The following is a 22,898-nucleotide window of genomic DNA, read 5'->3' as shown; positions in this document are numbered from 1 at the left end:
GAAGGAGTGCCTTTGATTTGATGGTCTGCGCATGTGCAGTTAGGTGCAAGACGACCGTTGGACCTGGTGACGTGTTTCTACGCATGAGTTTAGCTAGCCAACTATTGCCATGACATCGCCTACAAGCGTGACCAGAGATTTCTATTGGAGAAGCAGTTTCTGCACATCTTCATACTAAACCACTGTCATCTGACCAAGAGAAGAGCAAGGCTGAAAATCGATATTCTCCTACCGGTGCCAGTCTGTATCTATTCTAGTCAAAGTGTCTGTCTTGTCTTGGCAACAATAAGTAGTGTTGTTGAATGACAAAATAATCTGGCATGGTGCCCCAACTAAAGGCATCTGTTGGATAAAGTAACGTGAACACAAATGGGCACAGTTTTCACCTGGCACAGAAGTCTAAGGCACTGCATCTCAGTGCTAGAGGCGTCACTACAGACATCCAGGTTTGAATCAAGGCTGTATCCCAACCGGCCGTGATTGGGAGTCCCATAGGGCGGTGCACAATTGGCCCAGCATTGTCCGGGTTTGGCCGGTGTAGGCCGGCATTGTAAATAATAATTTGTTATTAACTGACTTGCCTAGTTAAATAAAAAATAAGAGAGTCTACTTCACCAGAGGGTATAAAAAGAACATAGCATGCTAGATAAGCAAGAGAATACTGTATTGCACGTCCTCTTTGTCAGCCTTCCTTTGTTACAGAGCTCTGTCCTTTCAGACACAAGAGGCCGATTCTTACATACCGTCTGTCCCCCAGGCTGTGTGTGTGTGTGTGTGTGTGTGTGTGTGTGTGTGTGTGTGTGTGTGTGTGTGTGTGTGTGTGTGTGTGTGTGTGTGTGTGTGTGTGTGTGTGTGTGTGTGTGTGTGTGTGTGTGTGTGTGTGTGTGTGTGTGTGGTGATAGCAGTGTCTGGTACAGATATCCACCACATCTCAATGCATCTCTTACCACAGATGGACTAGCATCCCCTCTCTCAGAGAACATACAGACATACTGAAAAGGAGGACAACACACACACACATCTTGCCCTAGCATGCCAAGCATTTCCTATTCCCACAGAATGACATACATTCTCAGTGCTCCTACAACACCAGGAGCTCTCCTTGATACATTATGGTGATGGACAGAGTTTCTAGAACATTCAGCACTAGTTCTTCCTCCAGGGGGTTAATTCATCATCACACGTCTCATATCATGTTAAAAATGACAGAATCTGAGCAGCCCTGTGCAGAAAATTGGTCTGATCTAAGAGGCAGCTTCTGTTGACTACATGACAACAATTACACTTGAACATACCATTCTCAAACATCTTGAGAGGCTTTCTTGCTAGGATAACGTATATCAAGCAGATGGGTCGCTCCAGATGTAGAGTCGTATCCGAAATGATCGGCACTCTTGATGAAGATGAGCAAAAATGACGGTATACAATAAATAATACAAATACTGAGCTAGATTGTAGGGGGGGGGAATTATATTGTTTTATACTTATACAAATTAGTCAGAGAAACCGATTTTCTTTAAAAAGTAATCATTTATTTTCTCAAAAAGATATGGGTCAAAACTATTGGCACCCCTATTTTCAATACCTTTCAATAGCTCCGCTTGCAAGGATCATGGCACTGAACCTTTTTCTAAAAGGTTTTATGAGATTGAAGAACACATTAGGAGGATCTTAGACCATTCCTCCATGAATCTTTCCTCTAGATTCTTTCCAGGTCCTTGATATCCTCCGTCTGCTCATATGGACTGCCCTCTTCAATTTAAACCACAGGTTTTCAATGGGGTTCAAGTCCGGAGACTGAGATGGCCATTGCAAAATGTTGATTTTGTGTCCAATTAACCATTTCTTTGGGGATTTGAATGTGTGCTTGGGTTATTGTCTTGCTGGAAGATCCACGTGCAGTCAAGTTTCAGCCTCCTGACAGAGGTAAACAGGTTTTTGGCTAAAATGTCCTGGTACTTGGTAAAGTTCATGATGCAGTTGACGTTAACAAGGACCCCAGGACCAATCGATCAAAATGAAATTAAATCAAAGATCCACTAACCTATTTTACAGTAGGTATGGGGTTCTTTCTGCATTTACATCTTTCTTCTAACACAAATCCCACCACTGGTGAGCGTGGCCAAAGAGCTCTATTGTCATGTCATCTGACCATAGCAACAGTTCCAATCCAAGTGGCAATACCCTTTAGCAAACTCCAGGTGTTTAAATTTGTTGGAGGACTTGAAAATAGAGCTTTTTGGCCATCAAGGGTGCCAATACAGTCTTTGGGTAGCCGGGACTCAGGAATACCTGTTTCTGACTGATCTGAGTAGGCCCAAGTATTTGCATGTGTGTGTATGTGTGTGTGTGTGTGTGTGTGTGTGTGTGTGTGTGTGTGTGTGTGTGTACCTCTGACCTGAGCCTGGATTAACACTGCCTCATCTCAGGAGCATTACTGGACATTATTACACAAATGTGTCCTACTCCAAACACAGAGCTTAAGCTCTCCTCAATATTTAAGAGCAGGCCTGTTGGATGATGCAGACCACCTGAGTACGACAGGACTGTATCATATCCATTACCAGACAAAACATGACCATAAACCCTGACGAAAGAAGACCCTCATATGATTGACAGCTGACATCACTCACCCTCTCTGTCTCCTCCGTGGACTGGTATCCTGACGATAGCACCACGTCGCCTGACGTCACGTATCCAGGGTGGTAACCAAGGGAAGGGCTACTTGGTGTGGTGTTGTCAGTGGTGGAGGAGGAGCGTGGGCGGACGGAATGCTGCTGTGCATCGTAGGTAGGCCGGCGCTGGGGGGCCTGGGGGCTGCCTCTCAGAGAGGGGTCCCGGTCTCCTACTCCGGCCCCTGTCCCGTTCCCCCCTGTCCCCTTACTGCGCCGGCTCTGCAGGCTGGTCCCTCGCCTCATGGTGCCCACAGGGCCGGCACCCTGACCAGCTGGGGAAGCAAGGAAAACACCAGAGGGGGGGAGTCAAAGTCAGGACAACACGTCTGCGTTGCTGCTGGAACAGCTGCTACACACCCTGGCCCAGGACGCCAATGCTCTTCCAGGCATTCCCGTGTAATTTTGGAGAGGACGTGGTGGTCTGAGTGAGAGGAACAGTTTCAGAGGCCTGAGTACTTCACCCTTCCTCTATGCCCTGATTCCCCTGGGTGCCTCTCACTATCCCCTCACTGCATACGATGATGCAGCACTCTCATAGACAGGGGAGTAGGGCTGGTCTGGTCTGGTCTGGACTAGAGTGGTTGGGAGATAGGATAGGGGGATTGGTAACTTATGAGTAGAATAGAGAGTTGTTATAGTTTACGCTCTCTTTGTCAGACAGGTGGGACTGGAACAGGAGAGTACAGTAATTAACTTCTTGTCTTGCTAAGCTTTCTAACTAGATTGAGTAGAGTCGGGTAGAGTAGAGTAGGGTAGAGCATAGTATAGTAGGGTAGAGTAGACTAGAGTAGGGTATAGTATAGTAGGGTAGAGTAGAGGATGGTAGAGTATAGTATAGTAGGGTAGAGTAGTGTAGAGTATAGTAGAGTAGGGTAAGTATAGTAGAGTAGGATAGAGTAGGTAGAGTAGAGCAGGGTAGAGTATAGTAGGGTAGAGTAGAGTGGGGTAGAGTATAGTAGGGTAGGGTAGGGTAGGGTAGGGTAGGATAGAGTAGAGTAGGGTAGGGTAGAGTAGAGTAGGGTAGGGTGGAGTAGAGTAGGGTAGAGTATAGTAGGGTAGGGTCGAGTAGAGTAGAGTGCAGTAGAGTATAGTATGGTAGAGTAGGGTAGGGTGGAGTAGAGTAGAGTATAGTAGGGTAGGGTAGAGTAGGGTAGGGTAGGGTAGGATAGAGTAGAGTAGAGTATAGTAGGGTAGAGTAGAGTAGGTTAGGGTGGAGTAGAGTATAGTAGGGTAGAGTAGAGTAGGGTAGGGTGGAGTAGAGTAGGGTAGGGTGGAGTATAGTATAGTATAGTATAGTAGGGTAGAATAGGGTAGATTATAGTAGGGTAGAGTAGAGTAGGGTAGAGTAGAGTAGGGTGGAGTATGGTAGAGCAGGGTAGGGTGGAGTAGAGTAGAGTATAGTATAGTAGGGCAGAGTAGAGTAGGGTAGAGTAGAGTAGGGTGCAGTAGAGTATAGTAGGGTAGAGTAGAGTATAGTAGGGTAGAGTATAGTAGGGTAGAGTAGAGTAGGGTAGGGTAGAGTAGGGTAGGGTGGAGTATAGTAGAGTAGGGTAGAGTATAGCAGGGTAGAGTAGGGCAGGGTAGAGTAGGGTAGAGTATAGTAGGGTAGGGTGGAGTAGAGTATAGTATGGTAGAGTAGAGTAGGGTAGAGTAGTGTATAGTAGGGTAGGGTGGAGTATAGTATAGTAGGGCAGAGTATAGTAGGGTAGATTAGGTTAGAGTTGGGTAGAGTTGTGTATAGTATGGTAGGGTAAAGTAGGGTAGGATAGGATAGAGTAGGGTTGAATAGGGTAGATTTGGGGCAGCAGGTAGCCTAGTGGTTAGAGCATTGGGCCAGTAACCGAAAGGTTGCTGGAGCGAATCCCTGAGCTGACAAGGTAAAAATCTGTCATTCTGCCCTTGAACAAGTGAGTTTACCCACTATTCCCTGGGAGGCCATCATCGTAAATAAGAATTTGTTCTTAAAGGATGGTGTGGGACAGGAGAGGACAAAGTTCAGCAGCGAGCAATGGGAGTCCATAAGGTTGCATGCATCTGCCAATCAGCTCAAAGATCATGCTCGTCTAGTAGTCTCCCACAGAAAGATAGGAAATGAGTTATGAGGTGGGTGGAAATAAGGGACGGACAAAAGGAAGTACACAGGAAGACGTTTTAGAACAGACACTGCTTGGAGTTGCCCGTCGACTTGACCCTGGGCCAGATATAGGGGGCAACTTCTATTAACACCACAGACACACACAAACAGGCTATGGGTTAGTTAGGGGAAGGGGATAGGAGAAAGAAACAAAAGAGAGAAATAAGTAAATAATAAGACCCACCTAACATCAGCCCAAAGCTGCCAAGCCTGACTCAGTGTCCAAGATCATCTGTAGAGAGAGAGAGAGAGGGAGAGAGACTAATAAACATCTACTTAATCTATATACAATCAAATATAACACCCAAGTATTGTGTGTGTGGGTGTGCTGCGTGCCATGTGTGTCTGCTGGTGGATTCTCTAGGAGGTCATTTGGCGTCACTAAACAGGTCCTTCTGCTTACTGTGACAGTGGTGTCTGGAGAGAATGACTTCCTCAAAAAATCAACAACCCACAGCAACACAGGCTCATTATACAAATGTACCTAACCTGCAACAACCCAAACAAACCCAACCCACATGAATTCCTATGAGGTTGAGGAGAGACAGTAATGGCCTTAGACACACATCCCTGGTGTGAAGAGAAGGCAGCTTGTCAAACACAGTGACTATTGGCACTGAGGGTTGGTAAACAAGGCAAAGTCAGGAACATTGTGAGCTCTGGGGAGTAACTGTTAAACATGCAAACTATACTGAACAAAAATGTAAACGCAACATGCAACAATTTCAATGATTTTACTGAGTTACAGTTCATATAAGGAAATCAGTCAATTGAAATAAATACATTTGGCCCTAATCTATGGATTTCACACGCAAGGGCGGAGCCATTATGGAGCCAAGCCCAGCCAAGGGGGAGCCGAGCCCAGCCAAGGTGAGCCCAGCCCAGGCAAGGGGGAGCCCAGCCCAGCCTATGGGGAGCCCAGCCCAGCCAAGGGCTTCTTATAGATATAAATACTCCTTGGCACCCCCTCAGACGATCCAGCAGATGAAGGAACTGGATGTGGAGGTCCTGGGCTGGCGTGGTCTGAAGTTGTGAGGCCAGTTCGACGTACTGCCAAATTCTCTAAAACGATGTTGGAGGCGACTTATGGTAGAGAAATGAAAATTACATTTTCTGGCAACAGCTTTGGTGGACATTCCTGCAGTCAATCTATGGTATTGTGTTGTGTGACAAAACTGCACATTTTAGAGTCGCCTTTTATTGTCCCCAGCACAAGGTTCACCTATGTAATGATCATTCTGTTTAATCAGCTTCTTGATATGCCACACCCGTCAGGTGGATGGATTATCTTGGAAAAGGAGAAATGCTATCTAACAGGGATATAAACACATTTGTGGTCAAAACTTGAGAGAAATAAGCTTTTTGTGTGTGTGGAACATTTCTTTAATCTTTCATTTCAGTTCATGAAACATGGGACCAACACGTTACATGTTGAGTTTATATTTTTGTTCAGTATAAATTCCAGCAGCTGCACAGTCATAAGAGTCAACTATATCACACATACACACCAACGCAGGGCACACAAACACAGACATACAGAGGGAGAGAGAGAGAGGGTGAGAGTGATACAGAGAGAGAGAGTGAGACAGAGAGACAGACAGAGGGACAGAGAGACAGAGAGACAGAGAGACAGATAGAGAGAGAGAGAGAGAGAGAGAGAGAGAGAGAGAGAGAGAGAGAGAGAGAGAAATGCAATCTACACAAATGCAGCATTGAAAATCTGGGCCCACGTCAAAGCCAGTTAGCACAGTCAGCTGTTCAGTTTCACAATGGGCTCAGAGAGAGGAGAGAGCAGCACACGGCACAGTGACGCACACTACAGCAACACTGACATATTCACACAGCAACATTCGCACAGCCAAACTGACATTCACACAGCCAAACTGACATTCACACACCAACACAGATACATTCACAGCAACACTGACACATTCAGATAGCAACACTGACATTCCTACAGCCACACAGACACAATCACACTGACATTCACACAGTCATACAGACATTGACACAGTCAGACTAAAATTCATACAGCCACACTGACATTCACACAGCCTCAGTGACATTCACACAGGCACACAGCCATTCACACAGCAACACTGACATTCACATAGCCAAACTGACATTCACACACCAACACTGTCAATATTCACACAGCCACACTGACATTCACACACCAACACTGTCAATATTCACACAGCCACACTGACATTCACACACCAACACTGTCAATATTCACACAGCCACACTGACATTCACACACCAACACTGTCAATATTCACATAGCCACACTGACATTCACACACCAACACTGTCAATATTCACATAGCCACACTGACATTCACACACCAACACTGTCAATATTCACACACCAACACTGTCAATATTCACACAGCCACACTGACATTCACACACCAACACTGTCAATATTCACACAGCCACACTGTCAATATTCACACAGCCACACTGACATTCACACGCCAAACTGACATTCACACACCAACACTGTCAATATTCACATAGCCACACTGACATTCACACACCAACACTGTCAATATTCACACAGCCACACTGTCAATATTCACACAGCCACACTGACATTCACACACCAAACAGATACATTCACACAGCCACACTGACATTCACACGCCAAACAGATACATTCACACAGTCACACTGTCAATATTCACACAGTCACACTGACATTCACACGCCAAACAGATACTTTCACACAGCCACACTGACATTCACACACCAAACAGATACATTCACACAGCCACACTGTCAATATTCACACAGCCACACTGACATTCACACACCAAACAGATACATTCACACAGCCACACTGATACATTCACACAGCCACACTGTCAATATTCACACAGCCACATGGACATTCACACGGAAACACTAGCACATTCACACGGCAACACTGATATTCACACGGCCACCCTGACATACACACAGCAAAACTGACACATTCACACAGCCAGACAGACACATTCATACAGCGACCCTGACATTCACACAGCAACACTGAGACAATCACACCGCAACACTGACACATTCACACAGCCACACTGTCACATTCACACAGCCACACTGACACATTCACACAGCCACACTGACACATTCACACAGCCACACTGACACATTCACACAGCAACACTGACACATTCACACAGCAAAACTGACACATTCACACAGCAACACTGACACATTCACACAGCAACACTGACACATTCACACAGCCACATTCACACAGCAACACTGACACATTCACACAGCAACACTGACACATTCACACAGCCACACTGACACATTCACACAGCCACACTGACACATTCACACAGCCACACTGACACATTCACACAGCCACACTGACACATTCACACAGCAACACTGACACATTCACACAGCCACACTGACACATTCACACAGCAACACTGACACATTCACACAGCCACACTGACACATTCACATAACCACATTCACACAGCAACACTGACACATTCACACAGCCACACTGACACATTCACACAGCCACACTAACACATTCACACAGCAACACTGACACATTCACACAGCCACACTAACACATTCACACATTCACACAGCAACACTGACACATTCACACAGCAACACTGACACATTCACACAGCCACATTCACACAGCAACACTGACACATTCACACAGCCACACTGACACATTCACACAGCCACACTGACACATTCACACAGCCACACTGACACATTCACACAGCCACACTAACACATTCACACAGCAACACTGACACATTCACACAGCAACACTGACACATTCACACAGCCACACAGCCACATTCACACAGCAACACTGACACATTCACACAGCCACACTGACACATTCACATAACCACATTCACACAGCAACACTGACACATTCACACAGCCACACTGACACATTCACACAGGCACACTAACACATTCACACAGCAACACTGACACATTCACACAGCAACACTGACACATTCACACAGCAACACTGACACATTCACACAGCAACACTGACACATTCACACAGCCACACTGACACATTCACACAGCCACACTGACACATTCACACAGCCACACTGACACATTCACACAGCCACACTGACACATTCACACAGCAAAACATTCACACAGCAAAACTGACACATTCACACAGCCAGACAGACACATTCATACAGCCACCCTGACACATTCACACAGCCACACTAACACGTTCACACAGCAACACTGACACATTCACACAGCCACACTGACACATTCACACAGCAACACTGACACATACACACAGCAACACTGACACATTCACACAGCAACACTGACACATTCACACAGCCACACTGACACATTCACACAGCCACACTGACACATTCACACAGCCACACTGACACATTCACACAGCCACACTGACACATTCACACAGCAAAACATTCACACAGCAAAACTGACACATTCACACAGCCAGACAGACACATTCATACAGCCACCCTGACATTCACACAGCAACACTGAGACAATCACACGGCAACACTGACACATTCACACAGCCACAATGACACATTCACACAGCCACATTCACACAGCCACACTGACACATTCACACAGCAACAATGACACACTGACACATTCACACAGCCACACAGACACATTCACACAGATACCAACACTGACAAATTCACACGCACACCAACACTGACAAATTCACACAGAAAAACTGTCACATTCACACGGAAACACTGACACATTCATCCAGCAACACTGACACATTCACACAGCCACCATGACATTCACATGGCAACACTGACACATTCACACAGCCACAATGACACATTCACACAGCCACACTGACACATTCACACACAGCCACATTCACACAGCCACACGGACACATTCACACAGCAACACTGACACATTCACACAGCCACATTCACACAGCCACACTGACACATTCACAGACAGCCACATTCACACAGCCACATTCACACAGCCACACTGACACATTCACACAGCCACACTGACACATTCACAGACAGCCACATTCACACAGCCACATTCACACAGCCACCATGACATTCACACAGCAACACTGAGACATTCACACAGCCACACTGACACATTCACAACAGATACACTGACACATTCACACAGCCACACTGACACATTCACACAGCCACATTCACACAGATACCAACACTGACACATACACACAGCAACCCTGACATTCAAACAACAACATAGTGTGTATTTTTTGTTTTGGAGGAAGAGGTGGAATTTTTATCTGGTCTTCACAGTGGCAACGGACCCCCCCCCCCCCGTCTCTCAACACAAAAACAATAGACAATAAAGTCTAAGCTACACATATATGCGAATATGAAAACATCTTGAGTTTCCACATTTTCTGATAATTGACGTTACAGAATCAAATAAAAATGACTTTTTTTCAAGAAATTATAAAACAGTTTGACAAACCTGTTGGTAAGCTTTTAAATGATATTAAACTCAACCGTTAATATTTTCCAGTGATGAAGATATGGACGTCTCATGGTATGGTAGGGTATATGCAAAATGGGTCAACTTTGAGCGCCTTTACCTCTTGAAAGTGTTTGCACTTCTACAATGGGACAATATGTATTGAAGGTTTTGTTCAAATCAAAAAGTGTGCGGTCACTCGCCAGATGGACTGTTGAGTGACATGACAGTGCTGCTCTGTTCTATCCTGGTCTGACCCTGACCCTCGGAGCAGGTGCTGCTGGAATCACAGAAAGGGACTTGGTAACTGGCCACTGCCAACACATGATACATCCACTATGGCACAAATCATTCGCATAGGCCTATACGACCCCCCCCCCCCCCCCCACACACACACACACACACAGACACACAGACACACACAGACATTGATGATTAAACAGACAACAGGTGTCAGAGCCTGTGTTGGCAGTGCAGCCATGATGAGTCAGCACATTTCTCAGAATCACTGTGGCCCAGTCAAAAGTGAACCAGCAACGACCATGAGGACATTGGCCCTTCTGGAAGCCCCTGGAACACACACACACACACACACAGACACACAGACACACACACACACACGTGACCTGTGCCCTAACTGCAAGTCAGTCCATTCATTGGCCATGTCAGTCTTCCTGTTGCTGATACCATTGTCTCCGCATGGCCAACTGAATCCAGATGGAGAGATGGAGTCAGCTCAGCCTTGCTTACCAGGCAGACAGGCATGCCATGCCATCTCACTGTAAGCCTGGTTCAAATCAAATAAATCCATTCACTTAAAAAAGAAACAATGATAAGATCACTGCTGGTTATGTAAGTTTGACTTGTCGTCAACCGTTACTCAGACTGTTAACCATGACAGCCCCGGCTCCATGACCGTGATACTGTATGTGGACTCAATGGCTATCTGCATTGACACTTTTAACACTAACTCTTTTGAATCATAACATACACTGCTGTTACTGTTTATTATCTATCCTGTCACTTTATCCCTACCTGTATGTACATATCTACCTCAATTACCTTGTACCGCTGCACATCAACTCGATACTGGTACACTGTGTATGTAGTCAAGTTATCATGACTCATTGTCTATTTATTCCTTGTGTTATTATTTTCATTTTTTTTTTACTTGTTGGGAAGGGCCTGCCCATAATTAAGCATTTCCCTGTTAGTCTACACCCGTTGTTTATGAAGATATACAATTTGATTGATTTGATTTGGCAGCAATATTGTGTCTACTATTTAGAGTGTTCCGTTAAATGAATTAAAATGTCCATCCTAACCCAGTTAGGCTAAGTAGTTCAGCTGTCTTTTGGTTGGTCAATCTGGACCCATAGTTGTTGCACTGAGGCACACATACTGTTGGTCATTGTTGAACCTATAGATTAAATCCAAAGAAATCCCAGTAGCCTTAAACAGACCCATACAGTTCACATGGAACAGGCTGCTCTTTGTTCTGCTTAGAGCAACACAGAGCCCTATCTCTGGCCTTTGTGCCCTGTTTCTTTCACTGACGCACACACGCGCGCACACACACACACACACACACACACACACACACACACATATACACACACACACACACACACACACACACACACACACACACACACACACACACACACACACACACACACACACACACACACACATATATATATATATATCAATAGAAGAGGAATTAGGCCAGAGAGTTCTGGCAGCGATGCTGTTCAGAGAGAGAGACAGGCAGGGAGTGATAGAGTGTGTGCTCTCTGACTGATAATGGAGCCCATCTCATTCTGCAGCCCCATGACAGCACAGGAAGCATGAACAATCGTTATTGTATCTGTTTATGTTGTCTGTGTGTGTGTGTGTGGGGGGGGGAGAAGGTCAGAGAGAGAGCAGCAGAGAGAGCAGCAGAGAGAGAGCAGCAGAGAGAGAGCAGGAGATGACGAGAAAACAGAGAGAGAGCAGGAGAGAGAGCAGCAGAGAGAGAGCAGCAGAGAGAGAGCAGAGAGAGAGAGCAGCAGAGAGAGAGCAGGAGATGACGAGAAAACAGAGAGAGAGCAGCAGAGAGAGCAGCAGAGAGAGAGCAGCAGAGAGAGCAGCAGAGAGAGAGCAGCAGAGAGAGAGCAGGAGATGACGAGAAAACAGAGAGAGAGCAGGAGAGAGAGAGCAGCAGAGAGAGAGCAGCAGAGAGAGAGCAGCAGAGAGAGAGCAGCAGAGAGAGAGCAGGAGATGACGAGAAAACAGAGAGAGAGCAGCAGAGAGAGAGCAGCAGAGAGAGAGCAGCAGAGAGAGAGCAGCAGAGAGAGAGCAGGAGATGACGAGAAAACAGAGAGAGAGCAGCAGAGAGAGAGCAGCAGAGAGAGAGAGCAGCAGAGAGAGAGCAGCAGAGAGAGAGCAGGAGATGACGGGTAAACAGAGAGAGAGCGAGGTAAGAGAAAGGATCCTGTTGAGACTGTCAGTTTTGACACTGAGGCGATGCCTCACACAAGCTGCAGAAAGTGTGATAAGTGTGTGTTTTTTTAAATTTTATTTTACTAGGCAAGTCAGTTAAGAACAAATTCTTATTTTCAATGACGGCCTAGGAACAGTGGGTTAACTTTTTTATTTTTATTTTATTTCACCTTTATTTAACCAGGTAGGCTAGTTGAGAACAAGTTCTCATTTACAACTGCGACCTGGCCAAGATAAAGCATAGCAGTGTGAACAGACAACACAGAGTTACACATGGAGTAAACAATTAACAAGTCAATAACACAGTAGAAAAAAAGGGGAGTCTATATACAATGTGTGCAAAAGGCATGAGGAGGTAGGCGAATAATTACAATATTGCAGATTAACACTGGATTGATAAATGATCATGTACAGGTAGAGATATTGGTGTGCAAAAGAGCAGAAAAGTAAATAAATAAAATAAAAACTGTGGGGATGAGGTAGGTGAAAATGGGTGGGCCATTTACCAATAGATTATGTACAGCTGCAGCGATCGGTTAGCTGCTCAGATAGCTGATGTTTGAAGTTGGTGAGGGAGATAAAGGTCTCCAACTTCAGCGATTTTTGCAATTCGTTCCAGTCACAGGCAGCAGAGTACTGGAACGAAAGGCGGCCGAATGAGGTGTTGGCTTTAGGGATGATCAGTGAGATACACCTGCTGGAGCGCGTGCTACGGATGGGTGTTGCCATCGTGACCAGTGAACTGAGATAAGGCGGAGCTTTACCTAGCATGGCCTTGTAGATGACCTGGAGCCAGTGGGTCTTGCGACGAATATGTAGCGAGGGCCAGCCGACTAGAGCATACAAGTCGCAGTGGTGGGTAGTATAAGGTGCTTTAGTGACAAAACGGATGGCACTGTGATAAACTGCATCCAGTTTGCTGAGAAGAGTGTTGGAAGCAATTTTGTAGATGACATCGCCGAAGTCGAGGATCGGTAGGATAGTCAGTTTTACTAGGGTAAGCTTGGCAGCGTGAGTGAAGGAGGCTTTGTTATGGAATAGAAAGCCGACTCTTGATTTGATTTTCGATTGGAGATGTTTGATATGGGTCTGGAAGGAGAGTTTGCAGTCTAGCCAGACACCTAGGTACTTATAGGTGTCCACATATTCAAGGTCGGAACCATCCAGTGTGGTGATGCTAGTCGGGCAAGCGGGTGCAGGCAGCGATCGGTTGAAAAGCATGCATTTGGTTTTACTAGCGTTTAAGAGCAGTTGGAGGCCATGGAAGGAGTGTTGTATGGCATTGAAGCTCGTTTGGAGGTTAGATAGCACAGTGTCCAATGACGGGCCGAAAGTATATAGAATGGTGTCGTCTGCGTAGAGGTGGATCAGGGAATCGCCCGCAGCAAGAGCAACATCATTGATATATACAGAGAAAAGAGTCGGCCCGAGAATTGAACCCTGTGGCACCCCCATAGAGACTGCCAGAGGACCGGACAGCATGCCCTCCGATTTGACACACTGAACTCTGTCTGCAAAGTAATTGGTGAACCAGGCAAGGCAGTCATCCGAAAAACCGAGGCTACTGAGTCTGCCGATAAGAATATGGTGATTAACAGAGTCGAAAGCCTTGGCAAGGTCGATGAAGACGGCTGCACAGTACTGTCTTTTATCGATGGCGGTTATGATGTCGTTTAGTACCTTGAGTGTGGCTGAGGTGCACCCGTGACCGGCTCGGAAACCAGATTGCATAGCGGAGAAGGTACGGTGGGATTCGAGATGGTCAGTGACCTGTTTGTTGACTTGGCTTTCGAAGACCTTAGATAGGCAAGGCAGAATGGATATAGGTCTGTAACAGTTTGGGTCCAGGGTGTCTCCCCCTTTGAAGAGGGGGATGACTGCGGCAGCTTTCCAGTCCTTGCGGATCTCAGACGATATGAAAGAGAGGTTGAACAGGCTGGTAATAGGGGTTGCGACAATGGCGGCGGATAGTTTCAGAAATAGAGGGTCCAGATTGTCAAGCCCAGCTGATTTATACGGGTCCAGGTTTTGCAGCTCTTTCAGAACATCTGCTATCTGGATTTGGGTAAAGGAGAACCTGGAGAGGCTGTTCAGGAGCAGAATGACAGATTTTGTACCTTGTCAGCTCGGGGATTTCAACCTGCAACCTTTCAGTTACTAGTCCAATGCTCTAACCACTAGGCTACACTGCCGCCCTGGCAGTGTGTGGACTCACTCTGTGTGCAATAATAGCGTTTAATAGGATTTTTGAATGACTACCTCATCTCTGTAACCAACACATACAATTATCTGTAAGTTCCCTCAGTCGGGCAGTGAATTTCAAAAACAGATTAAACCACAAAGACCAGGGAGGTTTTCCAATGCCTCGCAAAGAAGCGCACCTATTGGAGAAAAACACACAAAAAAACAGACATTGAATATCCCTCTGAGCATGGTGAAGTTAATAATTTATTAATTACACCCAGTTACTAAAAAGATATAGGCATCCTTTCTAACTCAGTTGCCGGAGAGGATGGATCAACAACCTTGTAGTTAATACACAATACTAACCTAATTGACAGAGTGAAATTTTTTGTACAAAAAATTAACATTCTAAAATGTAATATCCTGTTTTAAACAAGGTACTAAAGTAACAGTGCAAAAATTTGGCAAAGAAATGAACTTTATGTCCTGAAAACAAAGTGTTACGTTTGGGGCAAATCCAACACATCAATGAGCACCACCCTTTAGAATTTCAAGCATGGCGGTAACTACAGTTGAAGTCGGAAATGTACATACACCTTAGCCAACTACACTTAGGTCAGTTAGGATCACCACTTTATTTTAAGAATGTGAAATGTCAGAATAATAATAGAGAGAATGACTTCTTTCAGCTTTTTATTTCTTTCATCACATTCCCAGTGGGTCAGAAGTTTACATACACTCAATTACTATTTGGTAGCATTGCCTTTAAATGGTTTCACTTGGGTCAAACATTTCGGGTAGCCTTCCACAATCTTCCCACAATAAATTGGGTAAATGTTGGCCCATTCCTCCTGACAGAACTGGTGTAACTGAGTCAGGTTTGTAGGCCTCCTTGCTCGAACACGCTTTTTCAGTTCTGCGCACACATTTTCAATAGGATTGAGGTCAGAGCTTTGTGATGGCCACTCCAATACCTTGACATTGTTGTCCTTAAGCCATTTTGCCACAAATTTGGAAGTATGCTTGGGGTCATTGTCCATTTGGAAGACCCATTTACGATGTCTTGAGATGGTGGAAAATAGTTATTTTCCACCATAATTTGCAAATAAATTCATAAAAAATCCTACAATGTGATTTTCTGGATTTTTTTTCTCATTTCGTCTGTCATAGTTGAAGTGTACCTAGGATGAAAATTACAGGGCTCTCTCATCTTTTTAAGTGGCTGTGGCCACTTGTGGCTGACTAAATACTTTTTTGCCCCACTCTATATACGTAAACCAGGCGTGCGGGAAACAAGACAAAACAAATGTAACAATGAAAAATAGAGTGGCGATGGCTACAAGGCCAGTGACGTCGACCGCCGCCCGAACAAGGAGAGGAACCGACTTCGGTGGAAGTTGTGACAGGTACTGAGTAAATGTGCGGGGGTACAGATTAATCGCGGTAATTTGTGCATGTAGGAAGAGGGAAGTGACTATGCATAGATGATAAACAGCGAGTAGTAGCAAAGGAAAAACAAAGGGGGGACCTAGACTTGGCACTCCGGTACCGCTTGCCATGCGTTAGCAGAGAGAACAGTCTATGACTTGGGTGACTAGAATCTTAGACCATTTTTTAGGCCTTCCTCTGACACAGCCTGGTATATAGGTCCTGGATGGCAGAAAGCTTGGCCCCAGTGATGTATTGGGCCGTATGCATTACCCTCTGTAGCACCTTAGGGTCAGAGGCCAAGCAGTTGCCCTACCAGGTGGTGATGCAACCAGTCAAGATGCTCTCGATTATGCAGCTGTAGAACTTTGAGGATCTGGGAACCCATGCCAGTTCGTTTCAGTCTCCTGAGGGGGAAAAGGTGTTTTAATGCCCTCTTCACATCTGTCTTGGTGTGTATGACCCATGATAGTTTGTTGGTGATGTGACCATGATAGTTTGTTGGTGTTGTGGACACTAAGAAACTTCAAACTCTCGACTTGCTCCACTGCAGCCCCATCGATGTAAATAGGGGCCTGTTTTGCCCTCCTTTTCCTGTAGTCCACAATCAACTCCTTTGTCTTGCTCACATTGAGGGAGAGGTTGTTGGCCAGGCAGGTCTTTGCCTGGCAGGTCTTTGACCTCCTCTCTATAGGCTGTCTCATCGTTGTCGGTGATCAGACCTAGCACTGTTGTATCATCAGCAAACTTAATGATGGTGTTGGAGTCGTACTTGGCCACGCAGCCGTGGGTGAACAGAGAGTACAGGAGGGGACTAAGCACGCACCACTGAGGGGAACCGGTGTTGAGGATCAGCGTGGCGGATGTGTTGTTGCCTACACTTACCACCTGGGGCCGGTCCGTCAGGACGTCCAGGATCCAGTTGTCATCGGACAACTTCCGTATTGAGCGAGTCACTGGCACTTCCTGCTTTTGTTTTTTGCTTGTTAGCAGGAATTAGGAGGATAAAGTTATGGTCAGATTTGCCAAATGGAGGGCGAGGGAGAGCTTTATATGTGTCTCTGTGTTTGGAGTAAAGGAGGTATAGAATTTATTTTCCTCTGGCTACACATGTGACATGCTGGTAGAAATGAGGTCAAACGGATTTATGTTTGCCTGCATTAAAGTCCTCGGGCCCCTGGGAGCGCTGCTTCTGGATGAGCATTTTCTTGTGTGCTTATGGCCTTATACAGCTCGTTGAGTGCGGTCTTAGTACCAGCATCGGTATGTGGTGCTATATAGACAGCTACGATAATATAGATGAGAACTCTCTTGGTAGATAGTGTGGTCTACAGCTTATCATGAGGTACTCTACCTAAGACGAGCAATACCTCAATAATTCCTTAAAATTAGACATTGTGTTTTTTATTGACAAATATTTATGGGTATGCTTGTAGGATTGTTTAAACGGAATAGAGATAAATAAGCACAGGCAAAATCCTAGAGGAAAACCTGGCTCAGTCTGTTTCCAACAGACACTGGGAGACAAATTCACGTTTCAGCAGGACAATAACCTAAAACACTGGAGTTGCTTACTAAGACGACATTATGAGGTATTGTGTATAGATGGGTGAAATCTATTTAATCCATTTTGATTTAAGGATATAACAGAACAAAATGTGGAATAAGTCAAGGGGTATGAATACTTTCTGAAGGCTCTGTAGGTGATTTGTGGGGGTTGGGGGTGAATGGGTAGGTAACAGGTATCCTCCTGTAACACCAGGTATGACGCCCTATCCTGATATATAAAACCTACAGGGAACCTTTGCTGCCAAGTCAATAACTTTCCAGGAACAAGACGAACCAGAATACACATGCACACTAACACACATACAATCGCACACGCGCGCACGCACACACACAAACCAATGTATGAGAAAAGAGGTGCAGTAGACAGAGAAATGCCAGAGCATCAGTTATACCTGTGGGCTCGGACACAGCTATGTGTCCTCCCTGAAGAGTTGCCAGGCAGACAGTACATTGTCACTGTTTGAGGATCCACGGTTGGTTTGTATTTGTTCTGGCAGAGTGCATGCCAAACATGTCATAGAGCTCTTAGTTAAACAGTGACATGAGAAAGAAAGAATTGACACTGCACCCTGTTAAAAGTTCTTAGGGATAGGCGTTCCATCAACGGGACAGTTGTATATCATGCAGCGCCTTGTGTCCAGATCGCAGAGGCTGTGTCCAGAGGCTGAAAGCGTCAATTCTTGTTAATATAACTGCACTGTCCAATTTACAGTCGCTATTACCTTCGGAAAAAAGCCATGCTATTGTTTGAGGAGAGCTCCTAACAACAAACACTTTTTTTCACCACAATAGCTTTGATAAATTCACCTCTGAAGGTGAAATGTGTACTTACATTCTGAAATCTTACTCTGATTTATCATCCAAAGGGTCCTAGAGATAACATGAAGTGTCATTTTGTTGGATAAAATCCTTTTTCAAATCCTAAAAAGGTCCATATAGCATGCACGATCGATTTTGTATTTCCACTTGTTCAATTTGCAAAGAAAGGAATCTGTGAAAGTCTAGCCCAAAACGTTGTTTCAACCAGTCAAATGACATTTGTATGTATCCCTCAGAGATCATAGAATGTAACCAGACTTCACTATATCATTAGGGGTGCAGTATATCCTATAGGACACCAAATTTGGTCAGAGAGCGACACCTTCAGGGCACGCCAATGATGCGGTAGGTCTTCATTTCATCGACTGTATCTTTGTCAAATAAGCTCCAATTTGGATCAAATAAAGCTAGCTAGATAGCCAATGTGCTGGGCATTACGGGAGTATCTGGAAACCCTGTATATGTCGCAAACTGTAGCTGCCAACCTTTTGCGAAAGCATGCCTTTTCCTTTTGGACAACACTTATAAGAATATTCAGTGTTATGAATTTATGAAAACTGGTTGTTTTGCAAATGTTGAACTTATAATATGGCTACTAATACTGGAAAAGCTATAAATCAAAGTCCAAGTATACAGATTTGACGATATTCTTGCAGAAAAATGTAATATGAATGCAAATGTCTCCTTCACAATTCGCCCAAATACACCTGGGTGACTTCACACTAATTGTCATGTAGTTCGCTCATACTTCAAGTTATTAGTCTGAAACTTTGCACATGCACTGCTGCAATCTAGTGGACACCATCGGAATTACAACCGGGACCTTTCTATTGCATTTCACAGATGGTATATTTTTCTACCAGATCTATTGTGTTATATTCTCCTACATTCAATTCACATTTCCACAAACTTCAAAGTGTTTCCTTTCAAATGATATCAGGAATATGCATATCCTTGCTTCAGGGCCTGAGCCACAAGCAGTTAGATTTCGGTATGTCATTTTAGGCGAAAATTGAAAAAAAGGGGCTATTCCTATTAAAGGAGAACTGCACCGGCTGATTTGACCTTGTTTTTAGGCTCCTCAAGAAATGCTGGTGGCCATGACAGAGCCAAACACGAGTTGGCTTGGGAGTGTGGTTTGATGTGAGTGTTTCTTGGTGGTGGCAAGGACAAACCCAAGACACACCCATGTGTCGGAACCTTTCCCATGGCCATTTCCTCCCACTCTATCACAACAAACTGTTAGGCGTGTGTAGCGGAGGCGAAGTCAGGTGTAAGAGACCAGAGCGTAGCAAACAGATGCACTTTAATTCCGTTCCAACAAGCCAGCACATAAAAACATACAAGTGCCAAAACCACGGAATATAACAAAAATAATGCACCTGACCAAACCACATTACAATAAACAATTACACAAAGACATGATGGGAAACAGAGGACTAAATACATGTAGATTGATTGGGAAATTAAAACCAGATATGTATGGAACAAGACAAAACAAATGAACATATGAGAAATGGAGCGGCGATGGCTAGAAAGCCGGTGACGTCGATCGCCGAACGCTTCCTGAACAAGGAGAGGAGCCGACTTCGGCGGAAGTCGTGACACAAACAAACCCTCTAAAAATTGAGTTAAATAACTACAGGCAGATGTATGGTGAGATGCCTGAGGAAGCTTTGAATAGGTTAGTAGCCTACAGAGTAATATGAGAAGAATGAAATTCAAGAATTTATGTAGATTTTCTAAAAATGGGGTTTCCAACCATTTATAGCATTAAAAATTAAAAAATTAAACATATCGCAAGCTACTCATTTTTTTCTAGCTTGAAAGTTTTGATAACTTTCAAATTTAGTAACAGGTCCGTGTAGAATAAACACCCTTTACATAATACCATAGAAGCAGTGTTATGCTAATATAACAATGCCGATACAGATATTGTGCCTGTATCTGTATTTTTCTGGTGGTAATGGGGCTACCTTGGCAAACATGTCAGTGTGGCCAGACCTTCCTGTGAGGTGTCTTGTATACAACAGGAATTCCCTGATCCTGGTGCAGAATACACAGGGTTTCTCCCTCCCAATATTGACTGATAACGTTCAATTCCATAATAAAAAAGACAAAAGGTAAAAGTTGTGTTCAGTAACATTTTAACGCCGAGTGCCAGGTCTCTCTCCATTCAGAGACATCAGTATCAAGCCTAACTGTCAGTCTGGATTTCATCACATCATCTCGCAAGTCTCCATGTGCTGGCTCGATACATGTTGAGTGCTTGATCTCTCTGCATCTAATGCATCTGTGAACACAGTCACTGTTCTATTACAAATGGCAGTTAGGAAACTGGACACCTCTCGAACAACTGCAACTTGTAAGGTGGTGTTGACCGGGAGGGCTTGTAACAGGATGATATAATAGATAGCCAAGTGAGAAATTGCATTTCATTCTAAAGACAGAACAAAGCTTTTTGCTAATGCACTTCACAACTAGTTGTATCTGCTTTGCTGGGGAATTAGCCTACTAGGTTATCAAGCCGGGTATTTTTTAAAGAACTTTTCAAATATACACTGGGTGTACAAAACATTAGGAACACCTTCCTAATATTGAGTTGCACCTCCGCTTTTGCCCTCAGAACAGACTCAATTCATAGGGGCATGGACTCTACAAGGTGTTGAAAGCTTTCCACAGGGATGCTGGCCCATGTTGACTCCAATGCTTCCCACAGATCTACTACCATATCCCGTTCAAAGGCACTTAAATGTTTTGTCTTGCCCACTGATCCTCTGAATGGCACACATACACAATCCATGTCTCAATAGTCTCAAGACTTCTTTAACCTTTAGCCTCCCCTTCATTTACACCAATTGAAGTGGATTTAACAGGTGACATCAATAAGGGCTCATAGCCTTCACCTGGGTTCACCTTGTCAGTCTATGTCATGGAAAGAACAGGTGTCCCTAATGTTTCATAACACCTAGTGTTCATAACCAGAAGTCTCACTACCTGTCACGCCCTGACCATAGAGAGCCATTGTTTCTCTATGGTGAAGTAGGTCAGGGCGTGACTGGGGGTGATCTAGTTAATTTATTTCTATATGGTGTTCTAAGTTTATTTTCTATGTTGGTGATTTGTATGATTCCCAATTAGAGGCAGCTGGTAATCGTTGACTCTAATTGGGGATCATATTTAAGTAGCTGTTTTTCCCACCTGTGTTTCTGGGATATTGTTTGTGTGTAGTTGCATGTTAGCACTCCATTGTCGTCACGTTTCGTTTATTCTTTATTGTTTTGTGGTGCAGTTCACTTACTTTAAAAATAAAAGATGTGGAACCCAGATCACGCTGCACGTTGGTCCGAGTATACTTCCAACGAATATCGTGACACTACCGGTATACTCACCACCACTGCACTGGGGATCAACGAACACCAACCACCTATTCTGCGTGATAGGGTCCTTCGGCAGGGCATATAAATCATTGTTGGTCAATCCGTATAGGGCTTTTTAGTCTCAAGCGGCTGTGATCCTTTGAACGCGTTGGGGGCAATGAAACAACAGAGCCCTATTCAATGAAGAGAAGCGAAGTGGGAGGAGAGCTGTTTTGCATGTGGAGCTTGGCAAAAGGAGGCATGATTGGTTGACATAATTGTAATCCAAACCCAACCTTAATTTACTCATTGTGAAGAACTGAGGTTCCAAACTCTGTTTTAGATGAGACTAGTGTTATGACCAAAATGATCATATTTACACTTTGTAGTCAATGTTGACACTAGAATAAATGTTTCTGACTCATATCGATGCCACATAGGCCGTTTTCAATGGGATTAGTGGATTTTTAGGGGCAGTCGCTCTTTAAAAGACATTAATTAGCCTGTTTAGTGCCTATGACTACCTGATATCATGATTACTAGTTAGCTAGCTATGCTGAACTTGAACAACTGTTATCCAGGGTGTGTTCGTAGATTCACTCTGGCCACCTCTTCGATTTCAGAGCACTCTGCTCTGTGTATGCCAAAGTGCAGAATCCCTGATGAATGTACGAGCACGCAACACTCGCTTAATATGAACTGTATCAGTAAACGTCAGCAAATAAAGTAATTACATTGTTACCAGCA

General features: G+C 44.6%; 1 protein-coding gene across 1 annotated transcript in view; it reads right to left on the bottom strand.

The window, feature by feature from the left end:
• Positions 1–22,898, bottom strand: part of LOC135527958 (transmembrane and coiled-coil domains protein 1-like) — a 123,310-nt gene that overhangs the window by 89,909 nt on the left and 10,503 nt on the right. The window contains exons 2-3 of the mRNA XM_064956653.1: positions 4,994–5,041; positions 2,634–2,947 (exon numbers count right to left, since the gene is read on the bottom strand). Of these exons, the coding sequence (XP_064812725.1) occupies positions 2,634–2,947; positions 4,994–5,000 (321 nt within the window). The 5' untranslated portion in view covers positions 5,001–5,041. The remainder of the gene's footprint in view (positions 1–2,633; positions 2,948–4,993; positions 5,042–22,898) is intronic.

Source organism: Oncorhynchus masou, chromosome 33 (genome assembly GCF_036934945.1).
Source record: "Oncorhynchus masou masou isolate Uvic2021 chromosome 33, UVic_Omas_1.1, whole genome shotgun sequence".
Taxonomy (NCBI): domain Eukaryota; kingdom Metazoa; phylum Chordata; class Actinopteri; order Salmoniformes; family Salmonidae; genus Oncorhynchus; species Oncorhynchus masou.
Note: the sequence above shows the minus strand (reverse complement) of the source record. Positions and strands in the feature narration are given on the sequence as shown.